The 27,083-nt window shown below is 40.3% G+C and overlaps 1 protein-coding gene across 3 annotated transcripts in view; it reads right to left on the reverse strand.

The window, feature by feature from the left end:
• cacna2d2a (calcium channel, voltage-dependent, alpha 2/delta subunit 2a) overlaps positions 1-27,083 on the reverse strand; it is a 169,160-nt gene that overhangs the window by 104,093 nt on the left and 37,984 nt on the right. For all 3 annotated transcript variants that reach the window (XM_077530816.1, XM_077530815.1, XM_077530817.1), the window contains exon 3: positions 15,494-15,610. In XM_077530816.1, coding sequence (XP_077386942.1) covers positions 15,494-15,610 — 117 coding nt within the window. The remainder of the gene's footprint in view (positions 1-15,493; positions 15,611-27,083) is intronic.

Below are 27,083 nucleotides of genomic sequence, written 5' to 3' on the forward strand. Positions count from 1 at the left end.
TAATAAAATATTCAGAAAATGCCAAATTTTTAAGGTCACAAATTACCATAAAATGACCATGAAGCTGTCAAAAATGTCAGATAATTTAATTTAAAAAAAAAAGGCAGAAAAGAAAACATTAAAAGAGTAATTAAAAAAATGCCCAAAAAGAGAATAACTCCCCCAAATTACCATAAATTGTACACAAAATAGCCAAAACAAGTCAGAAAAGTTATTTAGAAAAAGGCAGAAAAGAAAATATTTTAAAAGTAACTATAAATGTCCATAAACAAAAGAAGTCCTGAAAATTACCATTAAATGTCCAAAATTCAAAGACGAAGGGTAAAAAAAAAAATAAAAAAATAAAAAAAAATAATGTCTACGTATGCTGCTTATTTTTCTATTCCGGTGCAGCTCTAATTAGCTGTTGGGCTCTCAGCATTGTACATTAGACCAACACTAACACGCTGTTTCCTTCATCACAGTCTTGAAATCTTTTACGGCTCCAGATTTTCAATTATTTGTTTGGCCAAAAAGGGGCTCTATCGACAGGAATGGTTCGACCCCTGCGCTAGACAATAACATTTACCGCAACATCCCGTTTGCTTGTGCCCATTTTGAGCAGACTGAGACCAGGCAAGCAACGTGAAAAGATTCGTCTGCGTGCATGGCATGCATGCAACCGAGTATTTTTCTGTAACATCATCACACTTTCAATGAAAATACTTAATCTCGCAGATAGTGGAATGTGCCTTGTGGGGACACACACGCACACACACACACCCAGTATTTTTCCGCCAGCACAAAATGCAGGTCCACACCACAACTGATATGGGACAAAGCAACAAGGCGAGACAGACTCCTAAACAGATTCCACGCAGGGCGCAAACACAACAGAGGGGAAGTGACAGCGCGGTGCAAACCAATGCAAAGAAATGGAAGGGGGGGAGAAAATAATTCAATCTGCAGCCTCCTCCTTCAATCAGCCGGTTAAGGGGAAAGAGAAGGCGGACGCGTGCGATGCCTTTCCTCCCTATAGGCAGGGCGAGGGTGGCAGGCTTCCTGATAAGCGGCGGCCGAGGAAGATTAACTGCTTGCTCCGTCGGAGGAGGAAAATAAAAGCAGCGCGCCGACCTCCGATTCCCTCGGCCTCCCTGCGTCGGTGCCCTTCGCGTGTACATTAGCATGATGAGAATGTTTGGACGGCGGGGCCGCTTTGACGTCGGCTCAGAATCACAGCGCTGTGCACCAAAGCAACGTGACCTCTAAATCCGCTCGCATCGCCCATCAAAAGCTTCCATTGAGGCTTTGTACCCCGACGCCCGTGGGTGGCTGCGAGCCTTCCAAGACGACACAGTTGCTGAAACGCAACTGTCACAACTTCCCCCGGTGAAAAGAATGGACTTTTTCAACAAAACTCGACTCCCATAGAGTCCGGCTGGTGGAAGAAAAAAAATAAAAGAAAATAGGTGTGAAAGTCTGCTAAAGTGTTCCTGTCACAGTTTGCTCCTCACACGTTCATCTATTCGGCACATTTTTTTTTTTTTACATTTTCCACTGTGGTTGCACCTCATTGCATGACCATATCTCAAATCACTTTTAAAATGAATGGAAACGCCATTAATCTGTTGCAGCCTCCCCCCAAAAACAAGAAAAATCATTTTGTAATCAGAAAATAGCACACTATATTATAAAAACATACAATAATGACATGATTCAAAAGTAAATTATCTCACAATATACATCATAAATCCATCCATTCATCCATCCATCCATTTTCTTAACCGCTTACTCCTCACAAGGGTTGCTGGAGCCTATCCCAGCCGGCTTCGTGCAGTCGGTACACCCTGAACTGGTTGCCAGCCAATCGCAGGGCACACCGTAAATCATTATACATTATAAAATGAACTGACTGCCATCACTTTCTGTAGGCGTAAAAAGCAGGATTACATAATTTTCAACAAAAACTAGCCTGTCCTGAACTACTTCCTGTTTTTTTGTTCTTCCATATTTGCACCATCTCAAGCTAAATAAGCGTGCTGCCATCTTGTGGTTGCCAGTAGGATTACACCCAATATAACAAGTGTTATGAAGTATAAAAAAAATAAAAATCAATTAAAAAAAAAAGTAGAACAATGGGATGGCAAACCTGCAACCCAAGATCCCACAATGGCGGTTACTGGACCTGTATTTATTTATTTTATTTTTTTTTTAAATCAATCCAATTTACTTGATCTAGTTAAAATGCCTCATTTCATCCATCCATCCATCCATCCATCCATCCATCCATCCATCCATTTTATGCATCGTTTGGTATCATTAACGATGCAAACCGTTTTGTGGAGATCATGTGATTAATCTATAGGCTAATCATTCATCCATGCACTGTCTGAAAAAAATATTTGATAGCAGCAGGTCTAATCTGCTATGAGCATTTACACTGCACTTGCAATGAGGTTATCTTTTATCCACATTTTGCAAGTATCCAATTTCATGTGTTTTTTTATTTATTATGTACTGTATTCCAATTATGCCCTTTGAGAGCAAAACTATCCAAACTCCGTCAATTGAACCAGGCTGTTTAAATCCACCCTGACAGGTTCAAGCAATCGAATCAATTTCAGTGTCATTATTTTCACTATTCACCGACCTTTCACCGTTTCAAAAACGTATTCAAACAGTAAGCATTTTTCTTTTTCCTATTTCACAAGGCGACTATCATTTTTACACCCCGTGACTTTCTCGAAGTTGAACCCTGCGTTTTATGTTCTCGCTGAGTACTGTCTTGCCTTTGGCCTTCTCCATTTCAGCTTGATGATTCCGTCAGGCGTCCCCGCGAGTCATTTTCTCGCCGCCAAACCGAAAAACACCGCACGGGCGAGAGATGTATGCTTTATGCGGCTCGGCAAGACTCGGCGTATAAAAGGCACAAAGTATGTCATTTATATTCATTTGTCTCTGGGTGACGGGGAAATGAAAGAGTGAAGCAGCTGCTGTTGCTACATGAAAAAGTTGCTTCCAGACAAGAGAGCATTTGTTGCGATAAAGGCTACGTTTAGACGCTGGAGTGAAACCACCCACCTATACGTGCACATAAACACTTCCTGCGCCCATATTGTCACTCCGATGAATAGTTTTGCACGAGGCGGGAATATAGCATCTGGAAAGTGACATTTGTTTATAAGGTGGGGAGGCAAAGGCATTCAAATGGAGCTGAAAACGGGCACATTCCGAGCTAAAATAAACGTGTGCAATGAAGATGTGAAGAAAAAGCGCCAAAGGCAACGCGCTGCCACCAAGCAGATCAGGTTCTGACATTTTGACTAATGTGAAATGCTGCCAAGGGACAGTGGGTGGGATGTTGTGACCTTTATCGGCGGGAAGTGATGGAATGACTTAATACGACACAAAACGGTAATCCGGATATACGGCCGTCTGCCGTCTTTAAAAACAAGGCGCCGTGACCCGTCGCAGTGGGTGTGGCCCGTGTGGGATGACGTCCCGCGTTTTGTGCGAGCGTGGCCTCGTGACACATGCGCGGCGGGCGGCCGGAAAAGTGACGCCATTGCAGGTGTCTGGTGACTTCTCGCTTCAAGGTTAAACGAGCAGCGTTATTCTCTCAAGGCTGTGAAGGAGGACTGTGAGCAGGTTTTATGCCACCTCTAAAAATTCTTAGCTCTCCATGTACCACCATTATAAAAAATAAGAGGTTTTATTCCTAAAGTAAGCCATTGTAACAATATGCAGTTTTATTATTGACACTGCATTTAAATATGGCACAAATAGTGTTGTAACAACTGAACTACATTTAACAAATGTACTTTAGAAAAGAGCTGGACAATTAATCAAAATGTAATCATGATTTTACGATCATAAAATATAAGTGAAGAAAAATGAGTGTGCCACTATTGAAAGTTCCCGACGCTGTGAAAGTGCCCTGAAAGCACCATGTTCCTTGCGCAACAAACGTGTCACATTTAATTCTGTCCTCCCTGAGCACGCTTTAAGTTGTTTAATGACACCCCACTTGGAGTTTACTGTAAAACTAAACACACACAAAAAAACATAATTACACACATTGTCTATTTAAGTAGAAGACATGCTTCTTTTAAAAACATTATCGGTGCTAATGCTAAGTTACTGTGAAATCCCATTGACATGCTAACGGTGATTAGCATCACCTTCTAGGGGTGATATTCCTTCAAGTAATGAATATTCACACGCAAACGCTATTTAAACACATACACACAGGTAATATTAAAATACTCAAACGCACATATTCTTGCTAATCTGTGAAAAATGATTTGTTTTAATATAGATAAATTTCAACTTTCTTCTTCTGTTTTTCCTATCTCATTGTAAGTATATACACTGATGCATGTATGACACCACACTGCCCCCACGAGGCCAACGCGCACACAGCAGGAACACACGATATTCATTTCTATTTATTGTTTTTTATGTTTTATTTGTTTTTTTATTACTATACTATTTTCATTTGTTAGACATGTATTTTCTGTATTTACTGTATATTTAAAGTTGAATTTTGGCAACGAAAATGCAAATTGGGCATCAGACTCTGTCGTGTGAACGTAGCCTTCGACGGGTCCATTCACACAGGTGTATGCGTATGCATGTGTGCGTGAGTGAGTGAGGGATAATGGCGCTGCAGGTCGTAGCAGATGGCTGCTAATGGGAGTTCATAGATCTGAATGACAGGGGCATGCAAATGGATCGGGGGCAGGGAATTATAGTGTGATTCAGTCAGCACACTATGTCATTTGATGTACATATGCTCAATAAATGCAGCCGCTAACATGCTTTTAATAGTGATAAGCATATGCTACCTGGTGGCTAACGTAGCAGCCCACATCCGTTTTTCGTTAATCCATCCACTTTCCATAGCACCTGTCCTATTTAGGACAGGGTCGCGGGTGATCTTGAGACTATCTCAAGTGACTTTTATGTTCCTGAAAATCTGTTCCATAATGTCCACGTTTTTTACTCTTTTTTTTTTTTTCTTTTCATGCTGGATGAAATGTGGTCTAATGAGGCTCAATTACTAGGCTAGGAAATCTCAGATTGGATAGATGTGCCTAATTTTGTGGGCAGTTGTCATGACTAGGGTCATGCAAGGGTTATGCTTACTGTTATGACTAGGGTCATGCAAGGGTTAGGCTTATACTGTCATGACTTGGGTCATGCAAGGGTTAGGCTTACTGTTATGACTAGGGTCACGTAAGGGTTATGACTAGGGTCATGCAAGGGTTATGCTTACCGTCATGACTAGGGTCATGCAAGGGTTATGCTTACTGTTATGACTAGGGTCACATAAGGGTTATGACTAGGGTCATGCAAGGGTTATGTTTAGTCATGACATTTAGTTTCAACTGATAAGATGCTTTGTGGTGTCAGGAATCTTTATCGGCATGTAACTATGTGATGTCAGGAATCTTTAAATGCTTTACCTGGTCAACAGCCAATCAGATAATTCCATGTCAGTCCTGTTACCCACGTGTCTAGCCACAACCAATCAGATCAATTCGCTGTCTATATAAGCCTGTCTGAGAAGTGTGTGTTTTTGTCGGATTATTACGTATGTACTCTGTTCCTCTGTGCAGCTCCACAGCCCAAGGGGGCTTGGCGTCTCGTTATTCTCGATGCATTCGCATTGTTTCTGGTCTAGCTAAGTTTGTTCTTCGCCTCTTGATGTTATGTGAATAAAGAGTTCAAATCTTATTTGTGTCTGCATTTTTGGGATCCAATCTCAGAACATAACAGCAGTAGAGTGGAAAGTGACTGGGAATGTTACAACTCACCAAACTGGTGATTACTCCAGTGCCAGCTTGACATTTATGGTGATAAATGTCACAAAAATTGCCAAAATCACCGTGAACTTTGGTTTTCGACCTTTCATATTGTTCACGGCGAGAATGGTAATGACTTTGGTGATCCTTAAACACTTCATCTTGTACGAAAATATCACCATCATTTCAATCTGCCACGCCAACGCCGATGCCGTCAACATTTAGTTGATATTAAAGAGCCAACTCATTTGAATGACAAAGGACATCTGATATTGTCCTGGGTGACCTTTTCAGTTGCGCAGATAACAACGCTGAGACATTTGAAACACAGATTACAATCAATGTCAGCATCAAAATGGACTTTCCGTTCCAAACAATGTCAACAACACAACAATTTTCTTAATCTTCTGAGCAACATGGCTGGGCCTTGTTGAACCACATTGAAAGTAATGCGACGTTTTTCGTAATCAGTATCATGAGGTGAAGTTTGCTCTTCTATTTTTATTGAACTAGAGCTCGTCCTACTTCCCCTCCTCTTCCCTGATGGGACCGCAGTGTTGTAACTGTCTCAGTAAAGGCCAACGGGAAATAGGGGACTAAAATACTTTGCTAGAACCCACTTTTTGAATTTGTTTTTCTGAAATTTCTGGTGGCGCCTCATGTCGCGGCATGCCTTTTTTTTTTTGCACATACTGTGTCTCCGGGTGCACACGTGTTAAGTCTTAACGGACGATTGGGTTGATTAATTATTCAAAGTAGCTGACCTCCACGCCGTCGCGCTCATTATGAAGCGCTTGTAATTCATTAAAGTGCCCAGATGAACACGGGCCACAGCGAGGGCTGCCGGCTATTACCGGCGATGGCCCTGCTGCGTCTTCTGGAGCTCGCTGCCCAAGTAAGTCAATCAAGCCGGGTTGAAGACAATCAACGACGTCAGCGTTCACACGTACGCTGAGGAAAATCATGTCTGAAAGAAGAATGACATGTTGAAAGCTCACTATTCACATTTATTTCTGAGGAATTTTTCCCCAGAAAGATCCTGATTTTTTTTTTCTTCAAAATGTATTTTCAAGGGTAATATTGTGAGTAGAGGTGACAAAATTAGTGCATTAGATTTGAGTTAATTTAAAGTTTCTTTAATGCCACTATTTTTTTTTAACACACGATTAATGACTGCCCTTACTTGGAAAGTTAAAGCGTTAATAGATTAATTAAATCACATTAATTAGAGCACAGAAAAATGTCGCATTAATCACATATTAACGCATATTAATCGCACTATTTTTTTCGACCGCACTTGAGCCTTGAACGTAACCGCGGATGGTTACATTGAAGGCCAGTGATTAGGTCAATGCACGGCATTTCCTACGCATGTTCTTCCAAGATGAGCGGGGTGACTCCAGTTGGTGTGCTCGGTGGTAAATTTCGCTTTAAAAAAAAACACCCCGATGGGATAAAACAAAAGTAATTTGTGTTTAATTAATAATTGCTGAATTGCACTCAACTGATATGAGGATGTTACGCTTTGAGCAATACACGCATGCATACAATTGCGTACATGCATTTAATCAATGTTTGCGAATGACATTCAGAAAATAAAATGCGTTAATGTCAAAATATTACGGTATTTTGTTTTTTATATTCCGCGAATACGCAATTAATTTAACTGATTAATCAAAATTAAAAAGTGTGATTAATCAGATCAAAAATTTTAATCATTTTACAGCACTAATACATATATATATATACATATATATATATACATATATATATATATGTATATATATATATATACATATATATATATACATATATATATATATATACACACACATATATATATATTAGGGGTGTGAATTGCCTAGTACCTGACGATTCGATTCGTATCACGATTCACAGGTCACGATTCGATTCGATACCGATTAATCCCGATACGAATTTATAAGTCGATTGTTGCGATTTTTTTCCATTCAAATTTAGAAAATACTATCAGTAAATTTGTACATGTACACTGTAAGATTTGTATGAATATATTTATCTAAAACTATTATTATAACCGTGAGCCACTGTACACAAACAGTTTGCAATCTGTTTCACATTTGAACAGCATTAAAATAAAAATATTAAGGCTTAATGTGCCGTTCATATAACATTCTTCCATGCTCAAGGTGTGAATCCTAAAAAAAAAAAAAAAAAAAAAAAAAAAAAAAAAAAAAAAAAAAAAAAAAAAATCGATTCTGCCCATTATTGAATCGATTCGAGAATCGCGCGATGTAGTATCGCGATATATCGCCGAATCGATTTTTTTAACACCCCTAATATATATATATATATATATATATATATATATATATATATATATATGAATAAATCCAGTTTGTACACTTAAAAGACAAGCTAAATGAGGTAGCATTTATTTAGCATTTACCATTTAGCACGTGTTGCACTCGACTGGAGCGAGGTTGCAGGGTCGTCCCTCCATCAGAGTGAGACACCTCCTTTATTTGTCATTGATTCACGCCGACAGCGGGCACATAATCGCCCGCCGCCGGTGGTGTAATTCATCGCGCGCACACCAGCTGCCGGCCAAATGCCGCCGCTGTTGTTGGGGCGATGACAGGGGCGCAGAAATCAAAGTGCTTCATGTGATTTAGGAAGCTTTTTAGGCGCCTCTTTGGAAGGATTCATGAATGTGGCCGCAGGCGGCGCACGGCAACATGCAGCAGCAGCGTCGGCTAACTGACCGAATCGATACAAGACATCTCAGTATCAGTTAGCAGACGTAAGTTGAGACAAAAGTGAGGGTCCAGGAGTGACAAAAGCTCATCAGCGGCGTGATGGAGGGAGCCTCGTTTTTAGGTCCACTGGCCAATTTCAAAGTGTGTCGGCTAAATGTAGGCGTTTTAAATGAGTTATTTGTGCCCGTTCAATTAAAAGCCAAATGGTGAGGTGTCTCTGAGGAAATCCTGCTGGGATAATGATTCCGCACTGTAAGGACTTGCTTATAACGCCGTCTTGACAGTTGCTGCTGATTTCTACCTACATTTTTGTAACTAATACATGAGCTATATAGTCGCCATGAATAGGCACAGGATTCGGGGCGTATTTAATGATTTGCGGAATGAAGGAAAGGCACCATGAAGACAACTGTAAATCTGTTTTACATTATAAAAAAAATGCATCATGCCCGCTTATTGTTTTATTACTTGAACAGATGCAAGTGTTCTCACCTGTGCCGAGTGTGCACTGTATTCAGAAAGACACGCTCCAGAGTCAGCGTCTTAGTGAATTATTAACAGATGTAACGTGATGACGGTTGACGGTGAACGGGCCCGTCCCTCCCCATCCCTGACCCGGCTGCGTCATCTCGGTTACCATGGTCAGGACGAGACGCGGGCCCGTGCCGTCTGATTGATTAATTCTGTCAAGCACTCTTCGGCCGTCCCCGGCGCGGCATCCGCGCCGAGCTTCCCCGCAATCTTTCACAATTACTATCGGCGTCGCCATTAAGTCAAAGAGCATCGCCGTCATCTCTGAAAGACAAGCGATCCCAAACAAAGCTGAATCAATTATTATGCCCCATCCAAGATTGAGCTATTCTTACACTTGCTTCTGCTTGCAATGAAGAATGCTTTTGCTCTGTTCCCACTCACATTCACATAGCCTGGCTATTTGAAGATGACTCAAAAAGCTGAAGAACCACAACATCTAATGCGGCAGAATGGTTCGGGCCAGTCTGCTGAGGTCGCCCGTTTTCTGTTAAGAAATGATTGCAAACTTGACCACACATGTACTCAGAAATCTTCCACTCACATGCACAACACATAGACAAACAAGTACAATGTGTTCCAACTATGCCTTGCGTTTGCATTTTTAGGGTTGGAACACCCATGTAACTAGGGGCGGGAATGGGCGTGGAAAACCAAATGAATAGAGAGGGTGAGGAGAGGAATCTTCAGAGAGTGCAGAAGTGAATTGTGTCAGTCAGTTCCTCTCGCGAGCCCTGAACTGTCTTCTCTCCTTTTTGTGTCGTGTTTAATAGATGTCAAACAGGTAACCCTGACAATAACAAAGGGGAGATCATGAAAACAACAAGTGTCGATGTGGTTTTACATTTTGTTATGCGCCTTACAAAATATTATGTAGTTTGTTTTTGTTGTGGTCGTTTTAAAACATTACCTAGGTGGCCTAATTTGCCTGTGACATGCTTTTGTCAAAAATACTCCATGGATCAAGAATTATTTTTGCCTTGTTGAACTAAGCCTGTTTTGAGTGGGAGGTCCAATGGAATGCAACCATTGTCACCATAAAGACTGGGGGCGAAGCTCAGGGGTTACTGCCAACCTGCCAGTGTGAGGGAAAAAATAACCAAGTACTTATGCTGCATTCAAGGAAGGTTGGAAGTTGGACCTTTCTGACTATATACCAGCAAGTATGCATGGGAACGCACCTTTCAACTCGGAAATCTGAGTTGCAAAGTCGGAAAGAAAAAAACGGTTTGAATCTGATGTCACTCATCAGTGGCAAGCCACGATTCTAAACATCCATCCATCCATTTTCTTAACCACTTGCTCCTCACAAGGGTCTCGGGGGGTGTTGTAGCCTATCCCAGCTGGCTTCAGGCAGTAGGCGGGGTATACTCTGAACTGGTTGCCAGCCAATCGCAGGGCAGGACTGTGTCAACCAGAACAACAATTTATCGGAATCAGCCATCTTTGTTGTTTACATTCGCTTTGAACGCTTTCAGGTCGAAACTGGGAGATTCCAAGTGTGATATATCCGACTTGCCACCTTCCTCGAATGCAGTATTCTCTCAAGGCACCACAAAATTTGTAAACAAACAAATCAACAGTCAATTCCCTTAAAATGACAATCACATTGCTTTGGTGCCAACGCTACAAGTCATTTTACCACGATTGCTTTGAAATGATGTGATGCATTATGAAGCATTATGGTAATTGACATTCTGACACGGTGACAGCATTCACTCAGCGCACACTCCCTGGAAACGGCAATTTTCTTCTGCCATTGTTGATGTGAAAACAAGTCGTAGACGCTTACTGTTAGGTTGCAACTCTCGCAGGATACCAGGAAAACCTCTGGACCATAGAAAATACTGTTTAGCTCCATGAAAAATAGAGCGGCTGGAACAACACGTCAAGATATTAGCAGCATTTGTGTACTAATAGGGCAAAAGTAAAGCCACTCGAGTCTATCCATGTCCAGCTCTTCAAATAGTAGGACCATTCTGCACCACAAAACTGTATGTTAATCAAGCAAGCTGGCACATTGAGTTCCAGTAGGTAACCATCCCCCACCAAACCAGAATTTTTGCGAGGAGCGCCGATATCTATTTATGTGGGTCAATCTTGTTTTTCCCAGGAATGCTTCCATCAACCAGTGCTAAAATGACTTCCATGATTGCGGTCTTTACTTTTTAATCTGTTTGCCAACCGGCAGTCACCTACTGAATCTCTTAGAAATTTCCTCGAAGAAATTTCACAGAGACATCTTACCTCACCTCCATTGTTTGACCCTGCCGGCGTCAAGCAGCGGGCGCGCATCCGTCAGGAAACGAGCAGCAGCCCGGAGGCAGCCGTCCTTCAGCCTACCAGAGCTATTGGGATCGTATTGAAATGTATGTAATTGGATTAGACCGACCTTATTCCCCTCTCTATTCCGCCAGCCTCTTCTGTGAAATCTCAAGTGAAGAGATTTGACAACGGCGCTTTTTTTTTTTTTTTCCAAAGCCGACGGAAACGTAACAACACTCGAGTATGTTTGCTCGCGGCGGGAAAATCCCAGCAGGGGCCCTTTGACTGACAGCTCCGATTCATTTTTTGGGGCTGTGAGTGACACCGGACGAGATGCGACGCCGTCTGGTTCCGAGCGACCCGGCCGAACGGCGAAGCATCGCAGGAAGAGGTGAGGGGCCCCCCCGGATCAGTCATCGTAAGTCGCGTGACGTCGTGCGCAGACATGACAGGATACACGGGCGGCCTTCGATGGCTTCGAAGAGCTGTCAGAGAAACACTCTGGTATCGCTCTCAGGTATGCTGTGATCTCCCACTACACACACATCGCGGTGTACAAACACACTGAATGCTCCACATACCCTCTGTTGATACTACGCAGAGTTCAAACGGCGCTTCGATTTTCGAATTCAAGCGCTTTCAAGATCAATTTCCGATCAATTGGCTCTCTGTAGATTTTGAGCAGTTGGGTGAGAATCCCGGCAGGTTGGGTTGATGGTTCTGATTTGGGTGGGCTCAAGAGCTGAAGCTGGTCCATCAACTGGGGCAGTTTTGTGTACTCCAGATGAAGTCAATTGAACTCAACATTCGTGAAAAATATTATTGGCAAATTGAAAATACTGTCATCATATCATCCAAGTTACTTGCTGTGACGACCTCCTTCTAAAAAATAAAATTGGTATTACTTTTTACTTCAGCTGTACTAGTAACCTAGCAACCCATTTCTTGGTAGCTTTAACTCAGTAAGGGGTAGTTTTTTTTATTCCTTCTTGGAATCAAATCTAGTCCAAATGTGCTGAAAATGAAATGAAATACACACTCTACTTCACTCTAGCATTTGATATACTCACAAATGTGCCGCTCAGTAATTCAGCGTGCCACAGAATAGGAGTTTCGGAGCGCAATCTCGCCACTCCAATTGGGGACACGATGCACCCAGAGCATCACGTATAGTACGGATGGAAACAGTTATACATAAAAGCAGCTGGTTGGTTTATTTATAACAGGGGTGCCCAAGTCCGGTCCTCCGGAGCTCCTATTCAGCCTGTTTCAAATGTCTCCTTCCTCCATCACTCCTGAATCAAATGACCAGCTCATCAGCAAGCTTTGAGAAGCCTGATACCAATCATCATTCTTTGAAACAGGTGTGCTGGAGAAAGGAAACGTCTAAAACGTACTGGATATGGGCTGTCGAGGACTGGACTTTGGCACACTGGTTTCTTGTTGTTGTTTTTTTTAGTTAGTTTTTAGAGTGGATTTGTTCATTTATATTTGACCATTAGTTGTTTTTTTATGATTTTAATTTTTTTATTAATTTATTATTATTATCCATTATTTCATTTATTATTATTATTTTTAATTCTTCCTTTGTTTAATTTTTATTATTTTTGGTTTACTTTTTTTCTTAGTATTTCTTGTGTACATTTTTTTTTGTAGTATGGTGTAATAAAAATTAAAACTATTATTTAAAAAACAACCATCCACAAATCAAATATGGCTACTGTATAACAGTACAGTTTATTAGCGATTCGGTTGGTTTTCGTGAACTCAAACAACCTTGTCTCAGAGTGATGTCAGGGCGTCAGAGTGAATTTTTGAACGCACCCAAAAACAAAGCCCCTTGTCCTCATCCATATCGGATATTTGTCACTTGAAATGTACGGTACATGAAAACTGATTTTTATTGATTATCATGTTTGAATCAGATCCTGTGTATGCTTTAAATCAGAATTGTGTACATGGAAGTGACTTACCTGAATATGAATGTTCCACCTATTTGTAAGAAATAGTTTTTTTCACACTCATTGCTGGATAAATATCCATGCAGGGAGCTGTTGTAGCAATTGAATGTGTCAAAAAAAAAAAAAGCATGTGAACTTCCTATTTTCCATTTATATTCAACAAAGACATTACGACCCCATTTTTCTTTGCCTACTTTCGCCTTTTTGCAATCTCTTTTTCTTTCCGCTTTGCTCTTTTTACCAAAAACTTTTTACCGCCTCACTTTTGCCTCAGCACCCTCCTTCCCTTCCCGTCCCTGCTCATTTTTAAATCTATGAATTTCTGAACATCATTTCTTGATTTTTCCACGCCGCAGGGAGACATTCTCATTCCAGACCGTCTAGTTTTTTTTTTTTTCTGCCTTTACCACTCTTCACCTCATTTCCTCTCTCGCACCGTCCTCAGTGAGTCTGGCGGACATGTCGAAGTTGGTGTGGAAGTGATGGGTTTTGTTGTGGTACAGTTTGTGTGTGTGCGTGTGCGTGTCAGGTGGGGGAGAAAAGTGCCAAAACCAATGTTATTCCAAATCCAATCATGGCCATTGGAGATGTACTGCAACGCCTTATTCCCTTTAAGGATCCCAACTGTGGAATTAATCACGCCCCTGAGAGACCTCTGCTCCTCGGGATGAATGTGCTTCATCCCCCCAAACACCGCATGCTTTTGCAAGATACACACTTCCATCCTTTTTTTTTACCCTAAAAAAAATAATAATAATAAATAATAAATGTCAGCGGTTTTCACTCTCAAGTGACCATATCAGGCTCAAAATGAATGGCTGCGAAAAAGTCCTCCGTCCTTAAAACTCCTGTTACGTTCGGTTATTAGTAGTAAGGTCCGTGGGTCAAATTGACCCAGGGCATATTTAACTCATTCACTCCCAGCCATTTTCACCGAAGCAACCCCCTTCGCTCCCGGCTGTTTTACTGGATTTTGACTGATTTTGCAAGGCCCACAGAATATTGTGCTCTATTGCTATAAAAACATGGAACCTACTAAAAGAAAGAAGAGAGTCTCTTCTTTCATCAGGGAAAAAAAGTATATTTTTATCTGTTTCCATTTTGCAGCAATTAGCATTAGAATATAGCTAAGTTTCATCCTTATTCACAAATCTGTTTAGAATGTTGGGTAAATCAGCTCATTTTCAACATTGCACTAATTGATCTCTTATACTCTGCTGCCACATGCTGTCCGTTTTTGTAATAACTACTATTGCTTCAAATATTCTCTGCAATTCAGAGGCTGCATCAAAGCCTTCTGTATGCTCTACCATTAAAAAAAACAAAAAAAACAAAAAACAAAACAAAAAAACATAAATATGTCTTTGGTGCGCTTAAAACATTTACAATAGAACATATTTATACGTTTTTGGGAGCAAATGAGTTAATTATATTGTATATTATTAGTTTAAAAAAAACAGTAGGGGGCAACATTTAATGTACTAAAACATTACACACAAATCATGTTTCAAGGAGGATTATTTATGCTTAATGTCTATACAATACTATACGGGAATTGGGCCATACTTTTTTTTTAAAATCATTTTAATAACTTTAATGAAAAGAAGAAAAGAGAAAAAACACGACAAATATTAAAGTTGTATTATATTATTGGAAAAAGTCATATTACAAGAATAAAATTTTATATACTTGAGGGGAAAAAAATCTAGATTAAGTTTGTAGTGTTATGATCATAAATTTATAAAATTTCAAGAAAAAAAAATACAGTTGTAGGAGTTGTAGTTCTTACAGTTGTAATATTTGCAAGTAAAGTCATAATATTTTAAGAGTAGGAGAGAGAGAAATGGGATCCAGCCTTGACTCGTAACGCATTTTCCATCCATTTTCTTTTCTGCTACTCATTAGTATCCCGGGTGACTTTCGCTGATCAATCACAGGGTGCATGGATCCATCCATTTTCAATACCTTTTGGTGTGAGAAGTGGGGGAAGACCCTGGGCTGGTCGTCAGCCAACCACAGGGACACAGACAAACCATGTACATTCTGATTCTCACCTATGGACAATTTAGACTCTAGAATGAACCAAACGTTGATAGGAAGGTGACATTATTTTCGATGGGGAAAAATCTATATGTGCTGCATATATTTTTTCAAGTCATCGTTTTGATATGTCTGCATGTATTTACAGAGTTTCAAGCATTTATTGGCTTACCTCCAGGGCTTTCCTCTTACTGTTTAGCAGCCTGGCGATGTCCCGTGCCACTCTCTCCACCAGGTCCTTGGGGTTGTTCCTCTTGATTTCAAACTGGCTCCTCTTCTCATTGTAAATCTGCACACACAGAAAGGGAGAAGCACAACTCAGATTACACAACGCACCTTGGTTTGTTTTAAGGGGATAAATAATTTAATCGCACGGGAGCAGCGTGCTTGCTCTGGAGTGAGCACACACCACGATGGTAAACATGATCCGACGAGCAGGCAAGCAGTCTGCCATCGCTTCCGTAAGCCTCCGAGCATAAGTAAACAGCGAGGTCCTTAACTCATTTGCTCCCAAAAACGTATAACTACGTTCCATTTTAAATATTACCATGGTCCCAAAGACGGTTTTATCCATTTTTATGGGTTTTATATGCAGGATTTTATGCAGCCTCTGAATTGAAGAGAATGCTTGAAGCAATGGTAGTTATTACAAAAACGGACAACAGGTGGCAGCAGAGAATAAGAGATCAACCAGGGCCATATTACAAAAAGTAAAACAGCCAGGAGCGAAGGGGGTTGCTTCAGTGAAAATGGCTGAGAGTGAATGAGTTAATGGCACAACACTTAGCAGGACCAGCTGCGGATTGGAACAAATTAAATAAAGTATAATTCCTTTATCTTACTTAAAGTCCTTAATTGTGGCACAACAGTGAACCACCATTATTCAATAGAGATACAGTATGTTTCAGACCCATCCGCCATGATGAAAATCCTTAATTTAGAAAGTAGAGCCCAGCTAGAAACTATTAGCTTTTTTAAAACAAAAAAAAACAAAAAAAAAAATCAGATGATTTTTTTTTTATATAATTAATTTTTATAATTAAAAAAAAAAATCAGGTGATTTTTTTTTCCTGATTTTTGCCTTCTTTTTTTTTTTTTTTATTTGTTGGGTCACACATGAACACATTACTGCGATTGGCTGGCAACCAGTCCAGGGTGAATACTGCCCAATGCCAGCTGAGATAGGCTCCAGCACCCCCCGCGACCCTTGTGAGCAGTAAGGGGCAAAGAAAATGGATGGATGGCTGGATGGATGGATGGATGAACACATTACAACATAAAATGCCAGATAATGCCATTCAGACATCCAGATTACTCAATGGGATAATCAGTAGCAAAACAGATTTTGAAAATAATAATAATAATAATAATTCTATAGCTGAAGCCCCAGCCAGCAGAAAATCCTCTTTCAGCCCAAAAAGATGTACTGCACCAAATGGGCATCTAAAGTGAGACACTGTTGTCACAATCTTGTTTCTCCTGGAGTTGCAAACGTAAGCAAGCTTTCAAAAATATTCCATACGTCAAAGTGACGTGCTGATGTGCAGCAAGAGGGGAAATAAAGGCATCCATTGGCTGTCTCTCTCTAGCAAGCTGAAAAAGCTGGGCAGGCAGCCATTGGCCCAGTGAGCTGACACATCTGGTCCCAGAGGTTCGGACCGCGCCAGCCGAGCACTCTGATGAGATTTGCCTGGCCTTGGTCTTATTCTGGCCGGGCCCTGAGGGATCACAGATTGCGTTTACCTTCCAGCAAGAGGTTAAAAAGAGGTTTCTTCTTACTGTTGCGACATTCGCATGAGATACATAAATTTCATAAAGCAGTACATCGTTTCAAGTTCTTTTCCCAAAGTGGAACAAGCTATCTGTTATGTTCTGGATTTGGATCCCAAACACGCAGACACAAATAAGATTTTAACTCTTTATTCGCACAACATCGAGAGGCGTAGACTTGACTAGACGAGAAACAACAAAAATGGATCAAGAATTACGAGACGCTAAGCTAACTTGGGCCGTGGAGTTGCACAGAGGAACAGAGGTAATAATCCAACAAAACACACACTTCTTAGTCTGGCTTATATAGACAGCGAATCGATCTGATTGGCTGTGACTAGACATGTGGGTAACAGGACTGACATGGAATTATCTGATTGGCTGTTGACCCGATAAAGAGATTAAAGATTCCTGACATCACATAGCTTCTGACATCACATAGCGTCTTACTAGTTGAAACTAGATGCTGGTTACATCAGTTCAAAACAGACACTTGACCACATGGTCATGACCCAAACATAACCCTTGCATGGCCCAAACATAACCCTTGCATGACCCTAGTCATGATAGTAAACATAACCCTTACATAACCCTTGCATGACCCTAGTCATGACACTATCCGTGATAAAACAGGAAAGAAGAGCAAACATTTGTCGGCACCAGTGATGAATGATGTGAAACGCTTGACTCTATTTCAGATTTGTTTTCAAATCAATATTCATTTTGTTCATGTCCTCCGCCTCACTTTGGAAGATTCACTACGGCGAGCACCAAGGTGAGGGACGAAATTAAACATGTCGCTATAAATTAGGAGTCTCCGTTTACTATAAACGTACTAAATGTCATAAGTAATTTTCAACATTGAATAATCTGAACCTTGCAATAAATAATCAGATGGAGTAAGTAGGAAAAAAAAAAAAAGAGTAGAGACACCGATTTTTAACACCTCAATTCAGTTTTAAAATGTGAGAGCTCCATCACATCAAGTCAAGAAATGGCAGGGGTGTGCTTACTGGTCTTATAGTGTGTGGTGTACCCCAGATGACCAACGAAGGGCTGAAATCTAAATGATTTCATAAAAATTTGGTTTAAAATAATAATAAAAAAAAAAATCTGACAAAAACGAAGCTCAATACTACATTGTGCAACTTTCAAGTAGTCCCCAAAATGTTTCTTTTCAAACAATAACAAAACACTTTGTTTTCATAAGAAATTTTTAAAAATCCAGGAAGAATAGGCTGCTTAAATTGGTTTAAAAAAAAACTACTAGGGTAAATCAAAACAAAAAGCATGTTGGAGTAGCAGCGATCCACAAACCTGACTTTAAATTAGCTTAGAATGCTAAAGCACATGCACACACGATTGTGCCGAACGGCGCGGCGTCTGCAGCAATTGTGTGATGAAAGATATTCCGCCCTTTCTGAGCATACCTGAAGCCGTTTAATGATACCCCAGTTGGAGTTTACTGTAAACTGAAATCACAACAAAATACAATGTATATTTAAATACAGGACATGCTTCGTTTAGAAACATCGCCAGTGCTAATGCTAGCAGTCACTGTAAAATGTCAGTTCAAGGCTAATGGAAAATTAGCATCAACTTCGGGGATTGATATTCCTTCAATTAATAAATATACACACACAAACACACAGCCATATATTCTTTCTAATCAGTGAAAACTTGCCAGTAGTTATATTAATAAAGCTCAATCGCTATCGTAATGTAATACGTGTACTCCATGCATTAACGACACCACACTGCCCCCAAGAGGCCAACACACGTAAAGCAAGAAAAGAGTGTATTTTTATTTATTGTTTTTTTTAAATTGCTATTATTTTAATATATTCTAAATAGTTGCTCATTTATCAGTTTGTTGTTGTTGTTCTAAAGTTGAGTTTTGGCAATTGAATAAATAGTCCTACTGATCACAATTTTAATATCAATCAAAATAATTGTGACCATTACTTCTTCTTCTTCTTTTTTGTTATTTTTTTTCCCAGAATCATCCGGCTGCCCTATTGTGAGTCCAGTCGGTTACGTTGCTCATGAATATCAGTGATGACAGGTCAGTATTCTATACCAGCCGCCTCTGCTTGATCAAGCATGACACAAGCGTAATGGATCCGCCAGCACAGTTTTCCACAAGTGCTGTAGCCCATGTTTATTTTTGTATCACTTACTGCCACATAAACAGAAAAGCAATCGCTTTCGCCGCCGTTTTGTAGACTGCCCAAGGAAAGACTGGTTTATTGCATTTGTCTTCGTGGTCTTTTAATAATCGATGCCTAAAATCCCACCAGTCAGTCACCTAAGCAGGAAATTTAATTAATTTATCTGATAATTTTGTGTACACAGTTGGAGCATGAACTGTTTATAGTTGATTTAATTGAGTGTACGCATCGCTACCTACAATATTGGTATTAATGAACAGTCCTTCAAACAGCATCGTAAGAACAATATATTGCTATTTGTACTGCAATTGCAGCACTACGGCTTACCGTGTAACATATATACAGGTAATTCATATTCAAATGAAAGTTACGGTAACTTTATATAGGGCAGCTCTATGTATAAATTATTAGCGTGGCCGTGTTTATTATCGCAGGACATTGTTAACTCATTCACTGCCATTGACGGAAAAAGACGTCAAATGATGCTTTTTTTTTTTTTTTTTTTTTTTTTGCTGGTCTGGTAATGAATGTGTTAATGTATTAGATTGACCGGATTTTCAAAATTAAAAACAGGGACACTAAGATTTTGGGACTGTCCCTGGTGTTTTCAATGTTTTGCCGTTAGCTTAGCTTAGCATTAGCAAGCGCAGCACTATAACATTGGAATGGGTCTATTTTTTTAGAATAAAATGGTTTATTGGCAAGTCAAATGATTATTAAATATATATATATATATATTATATATAATATATATATATATTTTTTTTACTATTTTTTTTACTTGGCAGCAAGCTAGACTAGTGATTAAGTAGCCAGCACACTAGCTCATCCCCTGGTCGTCATGGCAACAAAAGCTGGCTGCCTAATTCAGTGAATATAAAATCCATACTATTACTGTCTTTATGTTTTTTTTTGTTTTTTTTTAATACTTTGGGCCACTACTTCAGAGAGTAAGTAGTGGCCAGTCGCCTCATCGCAACCCCCTAGCTCCACCCCCAGTTGTCGCTGGCTAATTAAGAAATATGCACTGTACTGTGTGCTATACTGTATTGACAAAAGCATATCACAGACATATTATTAAGACATCTGGGAACTGCCATTTTAAATCATATTGAAAAGCATTTCCTCTTAAGAAAAAAATGGCAAAAAAACACCATAACATAACTGTCATGTGATGTCCATTAAAACTGCAAAGAGGTTCATTTGTTCTTGGATTAAAACGCAAATTAGTGCTAATCAGTCATGCAGTTGGCTTGAGGCTGTGTGAAGCCTGGGCAGCATTCTGTGCCGGCCTGTCATTCTCCGAGGGAGCGACGGGAGGCGGCACGGCAGACCGCCGCTGACGGCCAATCAAACCTTCTGCTGCTGACACTTTGCACAGGATATGACACCGGCGACTGCCAATTGCCACCAATATGCTTTGGTTGGCACGGACGACGCGAGTGGATGAAACTCGCACATTGACGCGCTCGGCGTACAGCTTGCGCACATCACGCACATTCTGTCATGCTCGTCATTAAGCCATGATGACGGGTTCCAGTGTGCCAAACACTGAAGAGTGGCACTATAAAGACACAGATGGGAAGACAGAGGGTGACGGCGTGCCAAAAAAAAAAAAAACAGTTAAAAAAAATGGCCATCCACATGTAAGTCCACCGCAAAAATATGCACAGTTCTGAATAACAACTAATCTAATGTTTTACTTTTTTTACACAAGTAATCAGACTACAGTTACTCCTCAAACATCAATAAATGTGACTTTACTTTTTTAACCAGTGATTGGTGTTTATTTGATACTTTGTAGTCGTATAATGATTAAAAAAAAAGGGGGGGGGGGGGGGGGTTGATGTACTATGTTACAGGTGTTTGCAAAGGTATTATTTTGATTAAACAAAACAGAGAAGATAATCAGCTTTCTTTCATGAAGGACTACACAAATCAGACGATTAATTAATTAAAATAGTTGTCGATTAATTTGATAATCGATTACTTGTCGATTAATTGATTCATTTTGACAGCTCTACATAAGGCATTATGTGTCCAACCAGATTGTGTAATTGCAGGGAGTAATATTTATTGAAAAAAATTACTTTATGCCATTGCCATTTTAAAGAAAAAAAAAACTGATTTAATTAATTTATTTAATATATATATATATATATATATATATATATATATATATATATATATATATATATATATATATATATATATATATATATATATAAGGGCGGCACGGTAGTCGAGTGGTTAGCACGTCCGCTTCCCAGTTCTGAGGTCTCCGGTTCGAGTCCAGGCTCGGACCTTCCTGGGTGGAGTTTGCATGTTCTCCCCGTGCCCGCGTGGGTCTTCTCCGGGTACTCCGGTCTCCTCCCACATTCCAAAGACATGCATGGCAGGTTAATCGGGCGCTCCGAATTGTCCCTAGGTGTGCGTGTGAGTGTGGATGGTTGTTCGTCTCTGTGTGCCCTGCGGTTGGTTGGCAACCAGTCCAGGGTGTCCCCCCGCCTACTGCCCAGAGCCAGCTGAGATAGGCGCCAGCAGCCCCCGCGACCCTTGTGAGGAATAAGCGGTCAAGAAAATGGATGGATGGATGGATGGATATATATATATATATATTAATTAATAAACTTGACTTTTAAGTGAAGTCCAGAAAGACTGTCTTTTTATTTTAATTTGTGCAAATTAACGTAAAATGAAATGCTGAAAAAGCTCATTATTTTTCTCAAAAGTCTATCATTATTTTATTTTTTAATGAAAAACTAATTTTGTGCTTAACTTAAATGGCACGTTGTCGGTATCTATTGAATGTAACTTTCAAAGTAACTTGTAATCTAACTTTTGAATTAACTTACTTTTTAAAGCAAGTAATCAGTATAGTAACATTACGTTTTCACGGTAACTGTGAACAACAGTGGACATGAAAAGTTGAAGTGATCCAGCTATATAGCGTATTAGTTTGAATTGTTGCTGTAATTTGATTTACAACTTAGTGACATGTTTTTAATTTATGCTTGTTCGGTAGACTGGTTTGAAGCTGTCATAACGAATTCTTGAAAGACTGCCAGTAGAAGTGTTTCATAAGTTACTGTATTTCTATATGCGCTCAGCAATCGACTGCCGACCATTCGAGTGTGATAGGCTCCAGCTCACCTGCAACCTAACATGTAGACGTGCTAAAAAAAAAAAATCTACTACTGACAGTAACTGAAATCTGAAGATTATAGTCGTAGCTAATTAGTATTACATCGCAGCAAGCGTACGTTGTCGTCTGCCGCCTTCAGTTAGCTACACATGCTAACACAGTTGCATTCCTTGTAGAATTAAGCCTCCCTGACAGCTTGTGTACATGTTTTCCCACCGCTGACACTCATCATCAGTCTGTTCTTCTCCCTCTGCTGTCTCATTAAGGCATCCAACTCTCCCCCAAAACATGACATCAACTGTAGCCGTCAATGTCTGCGCTTCCCGCTAAATTTGTCTGGCCTATACTGCAGGCATCGGCTTTTATTCAACGGCGCGAGGCTTCTGGTGAGTTGTGTCTCATCAAGCTCCCCGCGGAGGGGCTGCCGCCGCTCTCGGGGGCCGGAGGAAGCCCGGCCCGCTCAGCCGAGCCCACTAATATTCCTTAATGATGCGGCATCTGTCTCTGTCAAGCAGCCGGACGCGGGCCTATTGTGGCTGACTTCACGGGAGATAAGCAGTCCTCCCTCCTCCGCACGGCAGGACTAACACGTCAACACAAACAGCTTTACCAGTAAAATGTAACAATAAGTCAAAGTCAAAGTTATTTTTGATTCATTCGTTTGACTAAATTTCCCTTTATGACCCAAAAACCTTCCTTACAATATATGCTCTACTGAGCTGTGCTAATTTATTTATTTATTTAAATTAAAATTGTTTTTTAATTTATATATCTTAATATATATATTAAGATTCTGTTTGTGGGATATGAATTAAGAAAGAAAATCCACCTTTTTTTTTGTCAGTCTCATGGGGCGGCCATTTTGGAACGCTCTGTCGACTAAAATTGACATCACAGTTGCTCAGGTAACGACCAATCACGGCTCACCTTGCACACATCACGTGACCAAAGTCAAAAAACAGGTAAGCTGTGATTGGTCATTTACCTGGGCAACTATGATGTCATTTTCAGTCGACAGCATTTAAGTGGCAAAATGGCTTCCTCCCCTGAGAAGGACAACAACGGGTGAATTCTGGTGCTTAATTCATATCAGAACAAAAATCATCATACCGACAAGTAGAGGCTCATAGAACATTTTATTGCAAATACATTTTTTGGTTGATTTCCCCTTTCGTGATTATTGATTGTGAAAATACAGTGGTGCCTTGAGAAAATCAACTCGCCTCCCAAGAAGCAGCAGTTTGTAAGACAGTCTTCAAAAAACGAGGCTGTAGAATGTTTATTGCCACAACCAGTGGCTGTAAAACTCAGCAAACGAGAATTACACCTCGCGCATTGAACCAAAACACGTAACTTGCCTGACTTATATCCGCCAGAAGAAATCCATAAAAACATGTGGAGGACATGCTGAGTTGAGATTCAAACACTGAACATTTTGACTGTGAGGCAAACCACTACATCACCATGTCCCTCCCAACGTTATTACGATGCACTCAAACAAAATCCACAATTCAACAGGTTGCTTGATAACATACACATGTAAGCTGCAGGAAACCACGGCAACACAGCCTGACCTTAAAGTAACACTACTTTGCAATTTTAATGTCTTGTAGGGATTAGAGTGAGGAAAGTGCAGACCGTATTTTAGGATTTTGATCTTGTTTTGAGAAAGTTAAGACTAAATTCAAGCTGCAAGCACAGATGAACCGGCCCTCATATGCTCTATCATGGCAAATACTTAACAAGGTCATGCTCATCCCACATTAACTCATTCACAGAAGCAATCCCCTTCACTCAGAATTTCACAGACTCTTGTGTTCTATTGCTATAAAAACATGGAATCTACCAAAAGAAAGATCAAAGTCTCTTCTTTCATCAGAAAGAAAAGGTATATTTCTTTCGGTTTCCGTTTTGCAGCAATTAGCATTAGAATATAGCTAAGTTCCATCGTTATTCACAAATCTAATTAGAATTGTATTTAAGCTTTTGCACTTGAGCTCCTTCTCTCTGCTGCCACCTGCTGGCCGTTTGTGTAATTATCATTGCGTCAACCGTTTTTTGAAGGTTCTGCAACAAAGCCTTCTGTATCTCTAGCACAAAACAAACAAAAGTATAAATACATATTTGGGACATTTAAAACATTTAAAATAGAACGTATTTATACGTTTTTGGGAGCAAATGAGTTAAATGGTACAGGCTAAAACGATAACTCTGGTCTAGGATACACGTTTCTGATTGGGGCAAATCTGGGTGTGTTCCTGAGAGGGAGTTTGGCAAAGTACGAGCCATGCAAAATGGCTTCCTCAAACCAAAATTGTTGACTTTCTGTTTAATGTTTGCCATGGATCTTTTTTTTTTTTTTTTTAGTGTCCTGTTAATCATTGAAACTGATGTTGGGAATTTCTAACATTTTTGTTATGGTGCGTGGAGTATGGACGGACCCAAAGGCGGAGAAACCAGGCAGGTAAAGAATAACTTCATTGACTGAATAAAGGAATGGATGGAATGTGGGAAGACTTGACATGATGACTGGACTGAATGTGGACAGACCGGGCAAGACGTGGACAGACTCGGCAGAACGTGGACAGACGTGACAGGACGTAAAAAGACATGGCAGGACGTGGAGACTTGAGTAGACTTGGACGAGAGAATACTTGAGTGAACACTTGCCGTGGATGAGAAAAAACTTGACTTGGGGGTGAGACACTTGGCCAGATGTAGAGAAACTTGACCAGACGTAGAGAAACTTGACCAGACGGTGAGAAACATGACTCGACGTGGACACTAGCAACACAGCTTAGCACACCTCGACTGAACTGGACAAGACAAGACAAGACAAGACAATGCTACCTCAACACGTGAACAAACACCACCCACTAAATACAACGCTAACGAGACACGAACAAGACACACCTGGGAAACATCAGGCAGAGTGCACTAATTAGCAACACACATGGCGCCACACAGACAGGTGGACGAGGTTAACTGTGACGAGACTAGGGGAGACAAAACCAGACAAAAAGACAACATAAACACCCAAAACTAAACCAAAACCCAACCTCCCAAAACCGAAACATGACAAATTCAAAGGGAGCTATTGCAAAAAATAGCTCTTTCAAACCAAAATAGCAAAAAAAGTTTTAAGGGAGTCCTTTTCCAGACCCCCCAAAATACACCTATTTTCATCCGGATGCACACACTAGTGAAAAAAAAATGGAGTCTCTCTACTTCCCAGGCAAGTTGAGGACCCTAAAGAAGAATGATAAATGATTCCACGAAGGTCGTGCTTCGATCTTAAATATCATATAAAAAAAAGGCACGCAAGATACGTAAATAAAGAGCGAAAAGGAGAAGTCATGATAGTAAGATGGGCCCAAGGGGAAACACGAGGTATTATCAGCCAGCTCGCCGCATCCAGGCAAACGTCACAGGAAACAAAGGCCGGCCAACATGTTTACATACACCCCATTCGGAGAGCCGGAGATAAGAGGAGGGTGACATTGAACAGGGGGAGCAAGGGGGCGGTGACATTATCAGACGGATTGTCAACCGGTGATCCAAACAGGTGAGAACAAAGACACACACAGACACGCGTGCGCGCGCGGACACGCGCTCACACGCTCATACCCCAAAAAGCCAATAAAGATGACCTAATCTCAATGACATACACGTGTGTTGAGCCGCAAGCAGTCGGAGTCATTGTGGAATAATTGCAGGCTTTTTGATTTGGGGTGAGAAGCGGCTCTGAAGCTCGAATAAAGAAGACAATAAATAAACAGTGCTTCTGTAAGGACTTACAAGAACTGTTTATAGGGTTAGGTGACAACAACCTCGTTAAAAATAGTTTCAAAACATTTTCCCCAACTGCTTTTGCGCCCAAAAGAATCTACAGTAGCTTTAGATGGTATAGTATGCGAAGAAAAACGTGAATTAGTTTTTGAATTCTCATCCATTCATTTTCTTAACCGCTTTTTCCTCACAAGGGTCGCGGGGATGCTGGAGTCTATCCCAGCCGGCTTCGGGCAGTAGACGGGGTACACCCTGAACTGGTTGCCATCCAATCCAGGGTTTTTGAATTCTGCGTGTTTTAATTAGTTTTTAGAGGCACATTTACTAGTTTTTATTTCAAAAATGTTTTTTTTTTCCCAATTATAGACTTGTTTTGTTAGTTTCAGTTTTGATACACCGCAGTGTCTGTACACAATTGAACAGCATGACGATAGCACTTTTTTTTTTCTTTTTTTTGGGTGACGTAACAAAGTGATGAATAAGACCATGAGTGATCAATTAATTGGTTGAGAATTGGTTAGCCATGTGGAGTTATTGAATCATGTCTCACAGTGTACTTCTTCTAGCGCCCTTTGCAAGTGGGAAAGGAGAGCTACATTTGCACAACCTCCTTTGCACATCCGTCCTTTTACAGTTATTTAAAGTCGGACTTGTCACTTTACAGGCTACCCTAGCAGGCCCCGCCTCTTAAAGGCACATAGCTAATGCACACATTATCTGTCCATTTCATACTTTTTTTTTTATTTTTTTTTCTTATTATTATTATTAATTCAATCTCTGGTGTAATAACCTTATTTATTGATTGATTGAATTATTTTTTATTTTATTATCCGTTCTTATTGTTGCTGGAAATGTAAATTTCCCAGAGGGAGCCATCCCAAAGGGAT

The sequence above is a fragment of the Festucalex cinctus genome, chromosome 8 (genome assembly GCF_051991245.1).
Source record: "Festucalex cinctus isolate MCC-2025b chromosome 8, RoL_Fcin_1.0, whole genome shotgun sequence".
Taxonomy (NCBI): domain Eukaryota; kingdom Metazoa; phylum Chordata; class Actinopteri; order Syngnathiformes; family Syngnathidae; genus Festucalex; species Festucalex cinctus.